At 47.3% G+C, this 14,181-nt stretch overlaps 1 protein-coding gene across 1 annotated transcript in view; it reads right to left on the bottom strand.

Annotated features, from left to right (window-relative positions):
* Positions 1-5,040: 5,040 nt before the first annotated feature.
* Positions 5,041-14,181, bottom strand: part of znf830 (zinc finger protein 830) — a 48,069-nt gene continuing 38,928 nt past the window's right edge. The window contains exon 10 of the mRNA XM_078428060.1: positions 5,041-8,752. Within this exon, the coding sequence (XP_078284186.1) occupies positions 8,578-8,752 (175 nt within the window). The 3' untranslated portion in view covers positions 5,041-8,577. The remainder of the gene's footprint in view (positions 8,753-14,181) is intronic.

The raw sequence follows: 14,181 nt of genomic DNA, 5'->3' as shown, positions 1-14,181 counted from the left end.
CTTCAGTGTGGAGGACACTGTACCCACCAGGACTGTACGGTGTTTCTCCAACAACAAACCCTGGGTCAACCCTGACATGAAGGACCTCCTTAAGAAAAAGAGGGCCTTTAAGTCGGGAAATAAGGAGGAGCTGAAGGCTGTGCAAAAGGAGCTGAGGAGGAAGATCAGAAAGAGGAAGAACAGCTACAGGAAGAAGATGGAGGACCAGCTGCAGAGGAACAACATCAATGGAGTCTGGAGAGGCCTCAAAACCATCTCAGGGTACAAGGAACCGGATTCCCGGGCCGTGGGGGCCAGAAGTGGGTGAACGATCTGAACCTTTTCTTCAACAGGTTCGATCAGTCACCTACCCCTCCCCCAGTCTAGTCACCCCTGCTGCAGCCCCCCTTGCCTGCACGTCCAGTACGCTGCCCCACCGCCCCTCCCACAGCACTTGGGTCACAGTCACCACCCACTGCTTCTGCTTCTCCTGCCCCAATCTCACCACCCCCACCTCCTCCCCCCACACCCCCTCCTCCAATCTGTGCTCCAATCTGTCTTTCTCCATAGACCAGGTGAGAAATGAGCTCCGGAAGATCAATGCGAGGAAGGCGGCTGGTCCGGATGGCATCAGCTCGAGACTCAAGTCCTGTGCAGACCAGCTGTGCGGAATAGTGGAGCATGTCTTCAATCTGTGCCTGAAACAGGGGAGAGTTCCACAGCTGTGGAAAACATCCTGCGTGGTACCGGTACCAAAGACGCCGTACCCAAAGGAACTCAACAGCTACAGGCCGGTGGCACTGACGTCACACCTGATGAAGACACTGGAGCGTCTGGTCCTTGCCCATCTCCGCCCCCTGGTGAGACCATCAATGGATCCGCTGCAGTTCGCCTACCAGACTCGCATCGGGGTAGAGGACGCCATCATCTACCTGCGGAACAGAGATCTTCCTGGAGAAGCCGGATAGCTCTGTGAGAATCATGTTCTTTGATTTCTCCAGTGCATTCAACACCATCCAGCCGGGGCTTCTGGGGGGCAAGCTGGAGCGCACAGGAGTGGATCACCACCTCACATCCTGGATTCTGGACTACCTCACCAACCGACCACAGTATGTGAGGACAAAAGACCTGGTCTCGGACAGGGTGGTCTGCAGCACTGGGGTTCCGCAGGGAACAGTGCGAGCACCATTCTTGTTCACCCTGTACACTGCGGACTTCAGGCACAGCTCTGCAAACTCCTATCTACAGAAGTTCTCTGACGACTCTGCCATCGTTGGCCTCATGACAGGGCGTACAGAGAACTGATCAAGGAGTTTGTGGACTGGTGCCAGCGGAACCGCCTCCGGATCAACGCGGGGAAAACCAGGAAGATGGTGGTAGATTTCCGCAGGCGCAGCCAGGTCCCCCCGACACCGGTGAACATCCAGGGAATGGACATCGAGAGGGTGGATTCTTATAAGTACCTGGGTGTCTACCTCAATAATAAATTGGACTGGACCGAAAACACCGATGCGCTATACAAAAAGGGCCAGAGCAGACTTTATCTGCTAAGGAGACTCAGGTCCTTTGGAGTGCAGGGGGCACTCCTGAGGACCTTCTACAACACGGTGGTTGCATCAGCCATCTTGTATGGAGTGGTCTGCTGGAGCAGCAGCATCTCAGCGGCAGAAGGGAAAAAACTCCGCAAGCTGGTCAGGAAGGCCAGCTCTGTCCTGGGTTGCCCCCTCGACTCAGTGCAGGTGGTGGGAGAGAGGAGGATGATGTCAAAGTTAACATCGCTGCTGGACAACGACTCCCATCCCATGCAGGACACTGTCACTGCACTGAGTAGCTCCTTCAGTGAAAGACTCCTTCACCCCAAGTGCGTGAAGGAGATATAGGAGGTCCGTCCTTCCTGCTGCTGTGAGACTGCACAACCAGCACTGCTCCCAGCAGACGAGTCAACAATAACAGCTAAGAACACACAGAAAACTGATGACAATTTATGTATCTTTTATTTATAATGAATAGTCTCTTGCTCTCTTGCTCTCTTGCTATCCACTTTGCTGCTGTAACACTGTAAATTTCCCCGGTGTGGGACAAATAAAGGAATACATTATTATTATCAAAGACAACGATGATCAAGGAAATGTAGAATGGTTCAGTTAGCTGGGGGAAAGGTGACTATGAGGCATACAATCAGAAAAATCTAATTACCTAATCACTTGCAATTATTTATTCTGCCCCCACCACCGGGTGGCGCCAGCAATGGCTGCATCGCCAACAGTCTGTGTGTCCTTTCTTTCCTTTGTTGTTTAATAGTATGTGTTAAATGTATGTTTTTAGTGTTCTCTAGCTTGTTTTCTGTGGGGGATGGGAGGGGGGGGGGAGCTGTGGAAACTTTTTCTAATCTCTTACCTCGATGGAGATGCGATTTTATTCTGTATCGTATCTCCGTCCGCACTGCGGCCTAACATCGAGGAGTTGCCGGCCTTTGATCAGTTTTGAGAGCTCCACCGCGGATGCCTGCAGACTTTAACATCACGGAGCCCACGATCTCTTTGCCAGGGGTCGCCCTCGGAGCTCCAACTGTGGGTGCTTGCAGATTTTAACATCACGGAGCCCGCGGTCGCTGGTCAGAGACCGACTTCGGGGACTCCAAGCCGCAGGAGTTTAGACTGCCCCAACGCGGGAATTTTGACTGCCCCGACGCGGGAGTTTCTATCGCCCCGACACGGGGGCTTCAATCGCCGGCTGAAGGGTGGTGAATCTATGAAATTCTCTATTATACAAATCAGCAGAGGGCAGCAGTAAATATATTCAAACAGGTAGATAGATAGATTAAAAAAATGTGTTCTTTAATTCTTTTGTGGGACTTTATCTAAACTTTCCTAAAAATCCTGTTGCTAGATCTCACCTATTTTATCCATGCACAGGACCGGCTGATAACATTCACAGTTGTGACTCTCCTGTGTCACAACCTCTGCAAGTAAAAATGTAATTGTTCTGTTGACGGCACACATGACAATAGACAATAGACGCAGGAGGCCATTCGGCCCTCCGAGCCAGCACCGCCATTCAATGTGATCATGGCTGATCATTCTCAATCAGTACCCCGTTCCTGCCTTCTCCCCATACCTCCTGACTCCGCTATCCTTAAGAGCTCTATCTAGCTCTCTCTTGAATGCATTCAGAGAATTGGCCTCCACTGCCTTCTGAGGCAGAGAATTCCACAGATTCACATGACTATTAAACACTCTTGACGTTTTCCTGTCAACTGGAGCATTGATTGGGTCACTGATTGAGGAATCTGTAAATTGTATTTAGCAGTTCGTAGAGACTGTCATCTACACTAATGGCATGCAGCCATGAAGTTTTACAGATAATTTGACATAAATAATATTCTACGTGGACCCTTAAAGTACATCTATTTCACCATTTTAAGCATGGTATAATACTGAACTGTTAAAAGATTAAAACCCTCAATCTTTTGAGCCAATTTCTATTAGTAAGCAAAATAAATGTGCTGTGTATGCTGACAACATTAATAAAATGCCAAAAAATGATAGAAAATTACATTGTTGGTGAAGTGAATTTTCTGACAGATAAGGAAGGCTTCACCAGGAAATGTGTACAAACATTGAAAAATATGTCCAAGGTCACTTGGTGCTATTTAAAACAAAATGCTAATGGATTTCTCTCATCGAATTGGGTCTCCAGATCACACTTCAGCTCAATGATCGATCCTTAATTGCACTTGAACAGTGTCTTCCCAAGGCATTAAAAAAACAACCACATTGATGTATTTAAAGTCACACATAGGTCAGACTGGATAAGAGTGGCATAGTTCCTCCTAAAGGACATTTGTGGATAGGATAGGTCTTGATGACAACCCAGTAATTTTTGTTGTACTAAAGCTGATTGTAATCACCTCCACACCCCAAATTACCTATTATTGACTGAATTGCATTTCATTGTCATGCTGAGATTTAAACTCCTGCCTGTTGGTTTAGGATTGTTTGTAAAATAACCACAACCCACATTCATTTGCATGAGAGATCCCTTCCATGTCTCCATAGATTAGGTCCTTTTGATCCATTTAATCTATGCCAGCTCACAGAGTAATTCTATTCCCTCATATTACAATCAATTTATCCCATATGCTACCACTTACACACAAGGAACAATTTACAAAGATCAATTACCTCATCAACCTGCATGACTTTGGGATGCCGAGAAAACTGAGGGAAACTCATGCATTTGGAGGACAAATGCACAAACTCCACACAGCACGAGCGATCAGGATTGAACCTGGGAAAATAGCGAGTGGAGTGCCGCAAGGCTCGGTGCTGGGGCCGCAACTATTTACAATATATATTAATGATTTGGATGATGGAATTAGAAGTAACACTAGCAAGTTTACAGATGACACAAAGCTGGGTGGCAGTGTGAACTGCGAAGAGGATGTTAGGAGGTTGCAGGGTGACTTGGACAGGTTGAGTGAGTGGGCAGATGCATGGCAGATGCAGTATAATGTAGATAAATGTGAGGTTATCCACTTTGGTGGCAAAAACAAGGAGGCAGATTATTAGCTCAATGGTGTCAGATTAGGTAAAGGGGAAAGTGCAACGAGAACTGGGTGTCCTTGTACACCAAGTCAAGTCAAGTCAAGTCAAGTTTATTTGTCACAGTGAAATGAAAGTGGCAATGCCTGCGGATTGTGCACAAAAAAGAATTACAGTTACAGCATATAAATAAAGTTAATATAGAGAAGACAAAATTTAGTCCCTGGAGTTATAAAAGTTAACAGTCCTGATGGCCTGTGGGAAGAAACTCCGTCTCATCCTCTCCGTTTTCACAGGGTGACAGCGGAGGCGTTTGCCTGACCGTAGCATCTGGAACAGTCCGTTGCTGGGGTGGCAGGGGTCCCTCATAATCTTGCTTGCTCTGGATCTGCACCTCCTGATGTATAGGTCCTGCAAGGGGACGAGTGTAGTTCCAAACGCACTACTCTCTGCAGGGCCATCCTGTCCTGTGCAGAGTTACTGAAACTAAGCGTGCAGGTACAGCAGGCAGTGAAGAAAGCTAATGGCATGTTGGCCTTCACAATGAGGATTTGAGGATAGGAGTAAAGAGGTCCTGCAGTTGTATAGAGCCCTGGTGAGACCACATCACCAGTGAGAGTTGAGAGTTGTGAATTTGTGGAATTCTCTGCCACAGAAAGCAGTGGAGGCCAATTCACTGGATTGATTTAAAAGAGAGTTAGATAGAGCTCTCGGGGCTAGCGGAATCAAGGGATATTGGGAGAAGGCAGGCACAGGTTACTTCTTCTTCTTGCGTTTGAGGCAGCAGAAATTATGTAACGCCCTCCAGGAGCTGTAGCCAGTGCAATGTGCTGTTGTCGAGGGCCGTGAGGTCTACCCCTCCACCAGGGGGACGGAGGACAGTGCAGTTGAAAATGACGTGCTGCGCTGTTTGCTGGTCTGCTCCACACACGCAGGCTGCTGATGAATGCAACCTCCAACGATGCATGTTGGCATTGAACCGGCCGACCCCTGTGCGGAGCCGGTTCAGGGCGACCCACTCTTTGCGGGGCATGTCCGAGCCGGGTGGGGCTGTGGTGTTCGGTGCGACAGTGAATTGAGGAGGTCGCGATGTCTGTTCCCAGTTGGTTCTCCATGCTCCTAGTATGTTGAAACCGGAGCCACAGAGGGTCGCTGCATGATGGGAGAAAGGGCGACGAGATGACAGGCGTTGAGGTCCCAGTTGCTGTGAATCCTGGGCGAGGTGGTGCAAAGGATGTTTGGCGTCCGATGGGGCCTTGCACACCAGCCTACGAGTGAAGAACTCACTGCGAAGCTTGGCGGGTGCGATACCTGCGAGCACCGGCAGGAGATCCGTCGGAGTAGGCAGCCAGTGATGATCCGCATGGTGTCGTTGAGGGTGGCATCTAGCTTGCTGGTATGAGCGCTGCGGCACCATGCTGGGGCAGCGTACTCAGCGGCGCTGTACACGAGTGCAAGCCCCTGGTTCGAAGAGTAGATGTCCTGGTGCCCCATGACGAACCGGCCAAGCAACGCAGGAGGTTGTTCCGTGCCGAGACTTTAGCATGGAGAGCTTCAAGGTGTTGCTTGTAGGTCAGCTGCCGATCTAGTTTCACCCGAGGTATGTAGGAAATGGGTTGTAGGGTAGGGGTGATCCATTGAGGGTGACGGTTAGCTGGCATTGAGCTTCCTTGTTATTCAGGTGAAAGGCCGTTGTGGTGGTTTTTGCCACACTCAGTTTTAGTCTCCAGGTCTTAAGGTAGCCCGCGACAAGTTCCATATCAGCAGAAGCAGAAAAAACAGCTTGCAGCCCAAATGCAACCTCAGTTACTGCAGCTTGGCGCCAACCCGGAGCATGCACCCTTCTTAGGGCGGGCACCTATGGATGTCGAACCGGATGGCATCACCCTGCTGCAGCTGAATGCGGAAGGCCTCACCAAGGCGAAGACCACCATCATTGAACATCTGCTCCAGACCCACAAAGTCACTGCAATCCTGCTCCAAGAGACTCACAAAAGTGACAGCTCCCGTCTGAAGATCCCTGGTTATACCCTGGCCCCCTACACCGAGAACAACACCCACGGGATTGCCACTTTTGTAAGGAGCACAGCAAAGTGGAAAGCGATTGCAACGTCCCCTCCTGACTCCGACGTGGAATTGGGCGGCAACGCAAGTCGAAGGTGTCACTGTCATCAATGTATACAAGCCACCTTCTACCAGGCTTCACAAAGACTCCATCCCCACCTTTGGTTTGCCCTGCATGTACGCTGGAGACTTTAATTGCCACAGCACCACCCGGGGCTACCGTTCAACTAACCCAGATGGCGCTGCACAAGAAGACTGGGCCTTAGCTACTGGCGTTCAACTCCTATACGACCCAAAACAACCGGACAGCTTCTGCTCTGGCAGGTGGAACACCACTACCAACCCTGACTTAGCTTTTGCAAACCTGAATGGACCATCCCCACACCATATCACCCTGGACCACTTCCCGAAATCACAACATCGTCCATCTCTGATTATCCCGGACAACCCCATCGAGCCGGTCCCAACCAAACCTGCAAAGAGGTGGAATTTCCGCAAGGCCAGGACGGACCAGTTCACGAGTCTGGTGGACCTCTGGATCGACAGCCTTCCCACCCCCACCAATCTGGACAATGCCTACTCAGCCCTCTGCAAACTCATCAGGGCAGCAAAGAGTTCCATTCCTAGCGGCTATCATCGCCGGTACATCCCCACATGGGACGAAGAATGTGACGCATGCTACGACTCATTCCTGTACGCTGAACCTGGCGAAGAGGCTGCCTCCAAGGCTGCGGAACTGACAAACTGCCTCAACAAGAAGCACAGAGAGCGGTGGGAAGAGACAGTTCAAGAAATCGACTTCACACACTCCAGTAGGGTGGCGTGGAAGACCTTCAATCGCCTCAACCGTCGGTACCCACCCAAAGCATTGCCCTGTCACGGCCAACTCCATCGCCCACCATTTCCTGCCCAATGGCCACTCCAAAGACGCGGACAAGAACCATACTCGTTCTGTCAAACAGGAAACCACTAATCTTTGGAAAGCTCCAGGCGCTGATGGGCACCTGTCAGCACCCTTTTCCTCTGCAGAACTTTCTTCTGTCATCTCTCAACTGAAATGTGGACAGGTTACTGATTGTGGGTGATCAGCCTTGATCACAATGAATGTTGGTGCTGGTTCGTAGAGCTAAATGGCCTCCTCCTGCACCTATTGTCTATGAAACTGGAGCCGTGAGGCAGCAAATCTATTAGCTGCGCTACGCTGTTAACTAACTCGAGCCAAATAAATTAAGTCCTAAAATGAACTGAAGCTCCTTTCTATTTAGACTGCAGTATCAAACTTAATCAGCAACTCCTCCTTTTCTCTTTACCATCTTTCCTAAATTCCTGGTAACAGGAAGAATAATCAATTGAGTCAAGTTTCTGTTAATGCATTAAATTCCTCTGGTTCACCAACCCTACTAATTACACCACAGACCCTGACAAGTATGTTGTTTAATTCTTGCTTCAACACTTCAGCTTTTATTTTTTTTTATATCTATGTTAAGTCTTTGTAATTTAATGGTCTTCTTCTGCTTCCAATTAAAATCCTTCCCAACAAAATAAGTTGACCTCTCAACAACAATTTTGTAATGATCTTGGGGTTAATATCATATTTCCCCTTTCTTCGTTAGAGGACGCCAATCTTCATTAATTTTACCAGTTTGCTCTCAAATTAAGAAAACATTGCCATTGACAGCTAGCTTTAAACATATAAAATTGTATCATTACAAGAACGATTTAATATGAACAGAAAAAATACATATTAATTGAAATAACCTTATAAAATACATCTGGACACATCTGAATGTTTATTACAATAACATCTGTACATCTTCTGAAAAAAGGGTTTACCAATTTATAATTTTTTTCCAAGCGTTCTTCTTGATGACTGAAGTTTTCAACAGTTTATCAGTTCATGCAAAAGCTGTAGTAGAAGTTAGTCTTGACTGGCAATATGTCATGGTTTGTTGAACGTTTACTTCGAGCAATAATTGCACAGCGCAGAGTACTAAAGCAAAGCGCCCTTTGCTCGCCAATCACCTGAAAGGAATTCCTGGAGTTCCTCTTCCTCGTCGGTATCAACTTTCTCATCACCTTGCGATTGTCTGTCTTGCGAAGTTGTCAGCAGTTGTTTTACAGACTCTTGGCGGTCTCTTAAATGTTCGACACGTCTGTAGCACATGCTGCAAAAATACACAGAACATTGTGATAGTTATGAAAAGAATTAATAACCAGGGGCCATTAATGAAACAAAGCAGTATTTTAAGTATTTAAATTATGCAAAGTAATACATGACAAAATCACCAAAACATTAACTTCACACAGACTAGATTGACTGTGGCAAAACAAACAAGGGAAATGTTGGGAAAAGATCTATTCTTGTCTTCAGTTAATAACTCTTTTGTTAAACAAGTGAAAAAAGGGAAATTAAAAAAGTTATTTCAGTTGAAGATGATTGCTGAGCCCAATATCTCTATTTTTACTGGTCCATATGTTGGCACATTGTTGAACAAAGAAACCAAAAAGTAGAAAAATATTTTCTTAAAACCAACTTATTTTCTTGTATTCCCAGTTCTATTGATGGGTCTCCAACCTAAAATATTAATTCTGCTTCTTTTTCCACAAACCCTGCCTGATCTGCTGTTTCCAGTATTTTCTGTCCTTGTTGCAGATTTATACTTTTTTTGATTTACCTGTTGATACACCTGTCCAAGCTCTCTGCGAGGCCCATTCCCATTGAAATTTAGTAGACCATCTCTGATCTGTTTCCAATTTCCTTCTTTCATCTTAACACCCTGTTCCTGCAAAACTGCCTCAGAAAGATAAGTTCATAGGTTCTAGGAGAATAAGGCCCATCAAATCTACTCCATCATTCAATCATGGTTGATCTATCTTTCCCTCTCAACCCCATTTTCCTGCCTTCGCAGCCATCTGTAGCAATGAATTCCACAGATTCACCACCCACTGACTAAAGAAACTCCTACTCTTCTCCTTTACATTATGGTGCACTATCAATATTATTTAATGGTTGCACACTAAATTGATAACCCAAATAATCTGTAAGAAACGGTAATATTCCTTCAACAGATGATTTAACACATTGAAAGAACAAGTGCTTAATATTCTGGTGTGCATTGTGCAAGGTCTGAGGTCATGAGAACGCTGTATTAAAGGAAGTAGTCAAATCGGAGACCTAAACACATCACAGTCAACACTACTGTAAACCAGAATGATTACAATCAATTTAAAACAGCTTTATTCTGAATTATATACATATGAATTGTTGAAAGTTGGATTCAATATGATCAATGTATCATGTGTAGGTATTTAATTACAAAATGCCCTTCTTCAGACTGATGTCAGGGGGGAGGGACAAAGGAAGGATTTAGGTGGAGACAGGAAGTTAGAGGGAGAACTGGGGGGCGGGGGAAGAGAGGGACAGAGGAACTATCTAAAGTTGGAGACGTCAATGTTCATACCGCTGGGTTGCAAGCTGCCCAAGCGAAATATGAGGTGCTGTTCCTCCAATTTCCGGTGAGCCTCACTATGGCACTGGAGGAGGCCCATGACAGAAAGGTCAGACTGGGAGTGGGGGGGGAAAGTTGAAGTGCTCAGCCACCGGGAGATCAGGTTGGTTAAGGCGGACTGAACGAAGGTGTTGAGCGAAACGATCGCCGAGCCTGCGTTTGGTTTCGCCGATGTAAAGAAGTTGACATCTAGAGCAGCGGATACAATAGATGAGGTTGGAGGAGGTGCAGGTGAACCTCTGTCTCACCTGGAAAGACTGTTTGGATCCTTGGATGGAGTTGAGGGGGGAGGTAAAGGGACAGGTGTTGCATCTCCTGCGATTGCAGGGGAAAATGCCGGGGATGGGGTGGTTTGGGTAGGAAGGGACGAGTGGACCAGGGAGTTGCAGGAGGAACGGTCTCTGCGGAACGCAGAAAGGGGAGGGGATGGGAAGATATGGCCAGTAGTGGGTCCCATTGTAGGTGACGGAAATGTTGGAGGATGATTTGTTGGATACGCTGGCTGATGGGGTGGAAGGTGAGAACGAGGGGGATTCTGTCCTTGTTACGAATGGGGGGAGGGGGAGCAAGAGCGGAGCTGCGGGATGTAGAAGAGACCCTAGTGAGAGCCTCATCTATAATGGAGGAGGGCAAGCCCCGTTTCCTGAAGAATAAGGATATCTCTGACGCCCTAGTGTGAAACACCTCATCCCGTGCGCAGATGCGGCGTAGACGGAGGAATTGGGAGTAGGGGATAGACATTTTGCAGGAGACAGGGTGGGAAGAAGTGTGGAAATTGGAGGAACAGCACCTCATATTTCGCTTGGGCAGCTTGCAGCCCAGCGGTATGAACATTGACTTCTCCAACTTTAGATAGATCCTCTGTCCCTCTCTTCCCCCCACCCTCCCCCTTCCCAGTTCTCCCTCTAACTTCCTGTCTCCACCTATAGCCTTCCTTTGTCCCGCCTTCCTGACATCAGTCTGAAGAAGGGTCTCGACCCGAAACGTCACCCATTCCTTCTCTCCTGAGATGCTGCCTGACCTGCTGAGTTACTCCAGCATTTTGTGAATAAATACCTTCGATTTGTACCAGCATCTGCAATTATTTTCTTACACTATGTATCATGTGAAATCTGTGCAAGCGTGAAAGCTGCAATTCCGAACAATGCACTCAGTCAAAAGACACAAATTCATAAAATCTTGGACTTTCTAAGCAGGTAATCCGAATATTAAATGCAAGAGTTCGATTATCACCTTAAAGTATGTAGTATGTTCAGCATTTGTAGTATGTACATAATTTAGTATGGTGAGCATTTTGCAAGGCCATCCATCCATCCAACTAAAACTCTCTGTCCGTGTGTATGTGTGTTTATGCACACCATAACTTTGGTGCTTCGCACAGCCAAAACGGTACACCGTGGCGCCACAATATTTGCACCACGTTACTCACCATTATCCTGGGCATGTTATGTAACAACTCTCATTCAAATTCAAGCTACATTGTTAAAGTTACAGACATTTTAAAGTTTAAAAATTCACTTTCTAACCCATTTCCCGAAACTCCTCAGCGTCTGACGTCACAATGCTCCACGTTCGACTTCATTTGCTCCTCACTCGCCAAAACAAGATGGCCGCCGGCAGCACCGCCGCCCGCCCGGCCTCAGTCGTTCCCTCTCCTCTCCTCCCCGCTCCTCTCTCCTCCCCGCTCCTCTCCCCTCCCCTCTCCTCTCCTGGGTATATCCTGGCAAGACAGAGTGTCCAACGCCGAGATTCTGCTCGCGCTGGCCTTCCGAGTATGTACACTCTACTCAGGCAGCGCAGGCTGTGGTGGCTGGGCCATGTCCACCGCATGGAGGATGGCCGTATTCCAAAAGACATCCTCTATGGAGAGCTAACATCTGGGAGGAGAACCATCAGGTACGTTACAAGGATGTCTGCAAGAGAGATTTGAAGGCGCTCGACATCGATGTGGAGTCCTGGGAAAGCCTTGCAGCTGACCGTACGAGGTGGAGAGGTACACTGAACCAACATCGCAAAACGGGGGAAGAGAAACTGATGAATGCAGCAGCAGAAAAGCGGGCACGCAGATAGGAGCGCAGCAACTTCAACAAACCAGAGACCACACACAAATGTGACCTTTGCGACAGAGACTGTCACTCCCACATTGGTCTATTCAGCCACATGCGAAGCCACCTAGCCGAGGTGTGGAGCAAGCAGCCAACTAGGATGCATCACCCATGGTCAGCCATGACCAAGGGGGCCTAAGAATTTAAATATTAAATAATTGCATTCAATTTACATTGCGATCACCAACATTTATGTATAAACAAATGTTCCAAAGGCTTTGTATGGAAAAGAGGACGGAGGAACTTGGGGCAGTCAATGGAAGTGTCTTGAGAGTAGTCAGTGTTACCATCGAAGAGGTACTGAAGGTACTATCGTGTATGAAGGTAGACAAATCTCCAGGGCCTGATCAGATATATCCGAGGACATTGTGGGAAACTAGAGGAAATTGCGGGAGCCTTGGTTGAAATTTATGAGTCATCCTTAAATATAGGAGAAGTGCCAGAATGTGGCAAATGTTGTGCCTATATTTAAGAAGGGCTGCAGGGAAAATGCTGGGAACTATAGGCCGGTGAGCTTAACATCAGTAGTTGGAAAGTTACTGGAGAGTATTCCAAGGGCTAGGTTATACAGGCTTTTGGATGGATAAGGACTGATTAGGGAGAGTCAGCATGGTTTTATACGTGGGAGGTCGTGTCTCACAAATCTGATTCACTTTTTTGAAGACGTGACCAAAAAGGTTGATGAGGGCAGAGCTGTAGATGTTGTATACATGGATTTCAGTAAGGCATTGGGCATGGTAGGCTGCTCTGGAAGGTTAGATCACATAGGATCCAAGGAGAGATAGCTGAATGGATAGCAAATTGGCTTCATTGAAGGAAGCAGAGGGTGATAGTGGAAGGTTGCTTCCCAGACTGGAGACCTGTGACTAGTGGTGTGCGTCAGGGTTCGGTGTTGGGCCCCGTTACTGTTTGTCATCTACATCAATGATTTGGATGAGAACATACAGGTATGTAGGTTAATTGGCTGGGTAAATGTAAAAATTGTCCCTAGTGGGTGTAGGATAGTGTTAATGTACGGGGATCGCTGGGCGGCACGGACTTGGAGGGCCGAAAAGGCCTGTTTCCGGCTGTATATATATGATATGATATGATATGATACAGGACAAGATTAGCAAGTTTGCTGATGATACAAAAGTGGGTGTTTTTGCAGATAGTGAAGATGGTTGTGAAAACATTGCAGCAGGATCTTGATCGATTGGCCAGGTGGGTTGAGGAATAGTGGATGGAATTTAATAGAGAGAAATGCGAGTTATTGCATTTTGGGAAGTCTGACAAGGGCAGGACCTACACAGTGAATTGTAGGCCTCTGGGGAGTGTTTGTAGAGCAGAGGGATCTAGGAGTGCAGTTGCATGGTTCCTTGAAGGTCGAGTCGCAGGTAGATAAGGCGGTCAAAAAGGCTTTTGACACATTGGCCTTCATCAGTCAGAGTACTGAGTATAGAAGTTGGGAGGTGTTGTATAAGATGTTAGAGTATTGTGTTTAGTTCTGGGCACCATGTTATAGGAAAGATATTGTCACGCTTGAAAGGGTTCAGAGATGATTTACGAGGATATTGCCAGGACTAGAGGGTGTGAGCTATAGGTAGAGGTTGAGTTGGCTGGGACTCTATTCCTTGGAGCGCAGGAGGAATAGATTGGGTAGATGCACAGAGTCTCTTTCCCAGTGAGGAGGAATCGAGGACCAGAGGACATAGGTTCAAGGTGAAGGGGGAAAGATTTAATAGGAAACTGAGGGGTAACTTTTTCCACACAAAGGGTGGTGGGTTTTTGGACGAAGCTGCCAGAGGACGTAGTTGAGGCTGGGACTATCCCATTGTTTAAGAAACAGTTAGACAGGTACATGGATAGGACAAGTTTGGTAGGATATGGACCAAATGCAGGCAGGTGGGACTAGTGTAGCTGGGACATGTTGGCCGGTGTGGGCAAGTTGGGCCGAAGGGCCTGTATCACTCTAAGACTCTATAAGGTGGGCAGAGAAGA

The sequence above is a fragment of the Rhinoraja longicauda genome, chromosome 2 (genome assembly GCF_053455715.1).
Source record: "Rhinoraja longicauda isolate Sanriku21f chromosome 2, sRhiLon1.1, whole genome shotgun sequence".
Taxonomy (NCBI): Eukaryota; Metazoa; Chordata; class Chondrichthyes; order Rajiformes; family Arhynchobatidae; genus Rhinoraja; species Rhinoraja longicauda.
The sequence above is the reverse complement of the archived record's forward strand: the minus strand, read 5'-3'. Positions and strand labels throughout refer to the sequence as shown.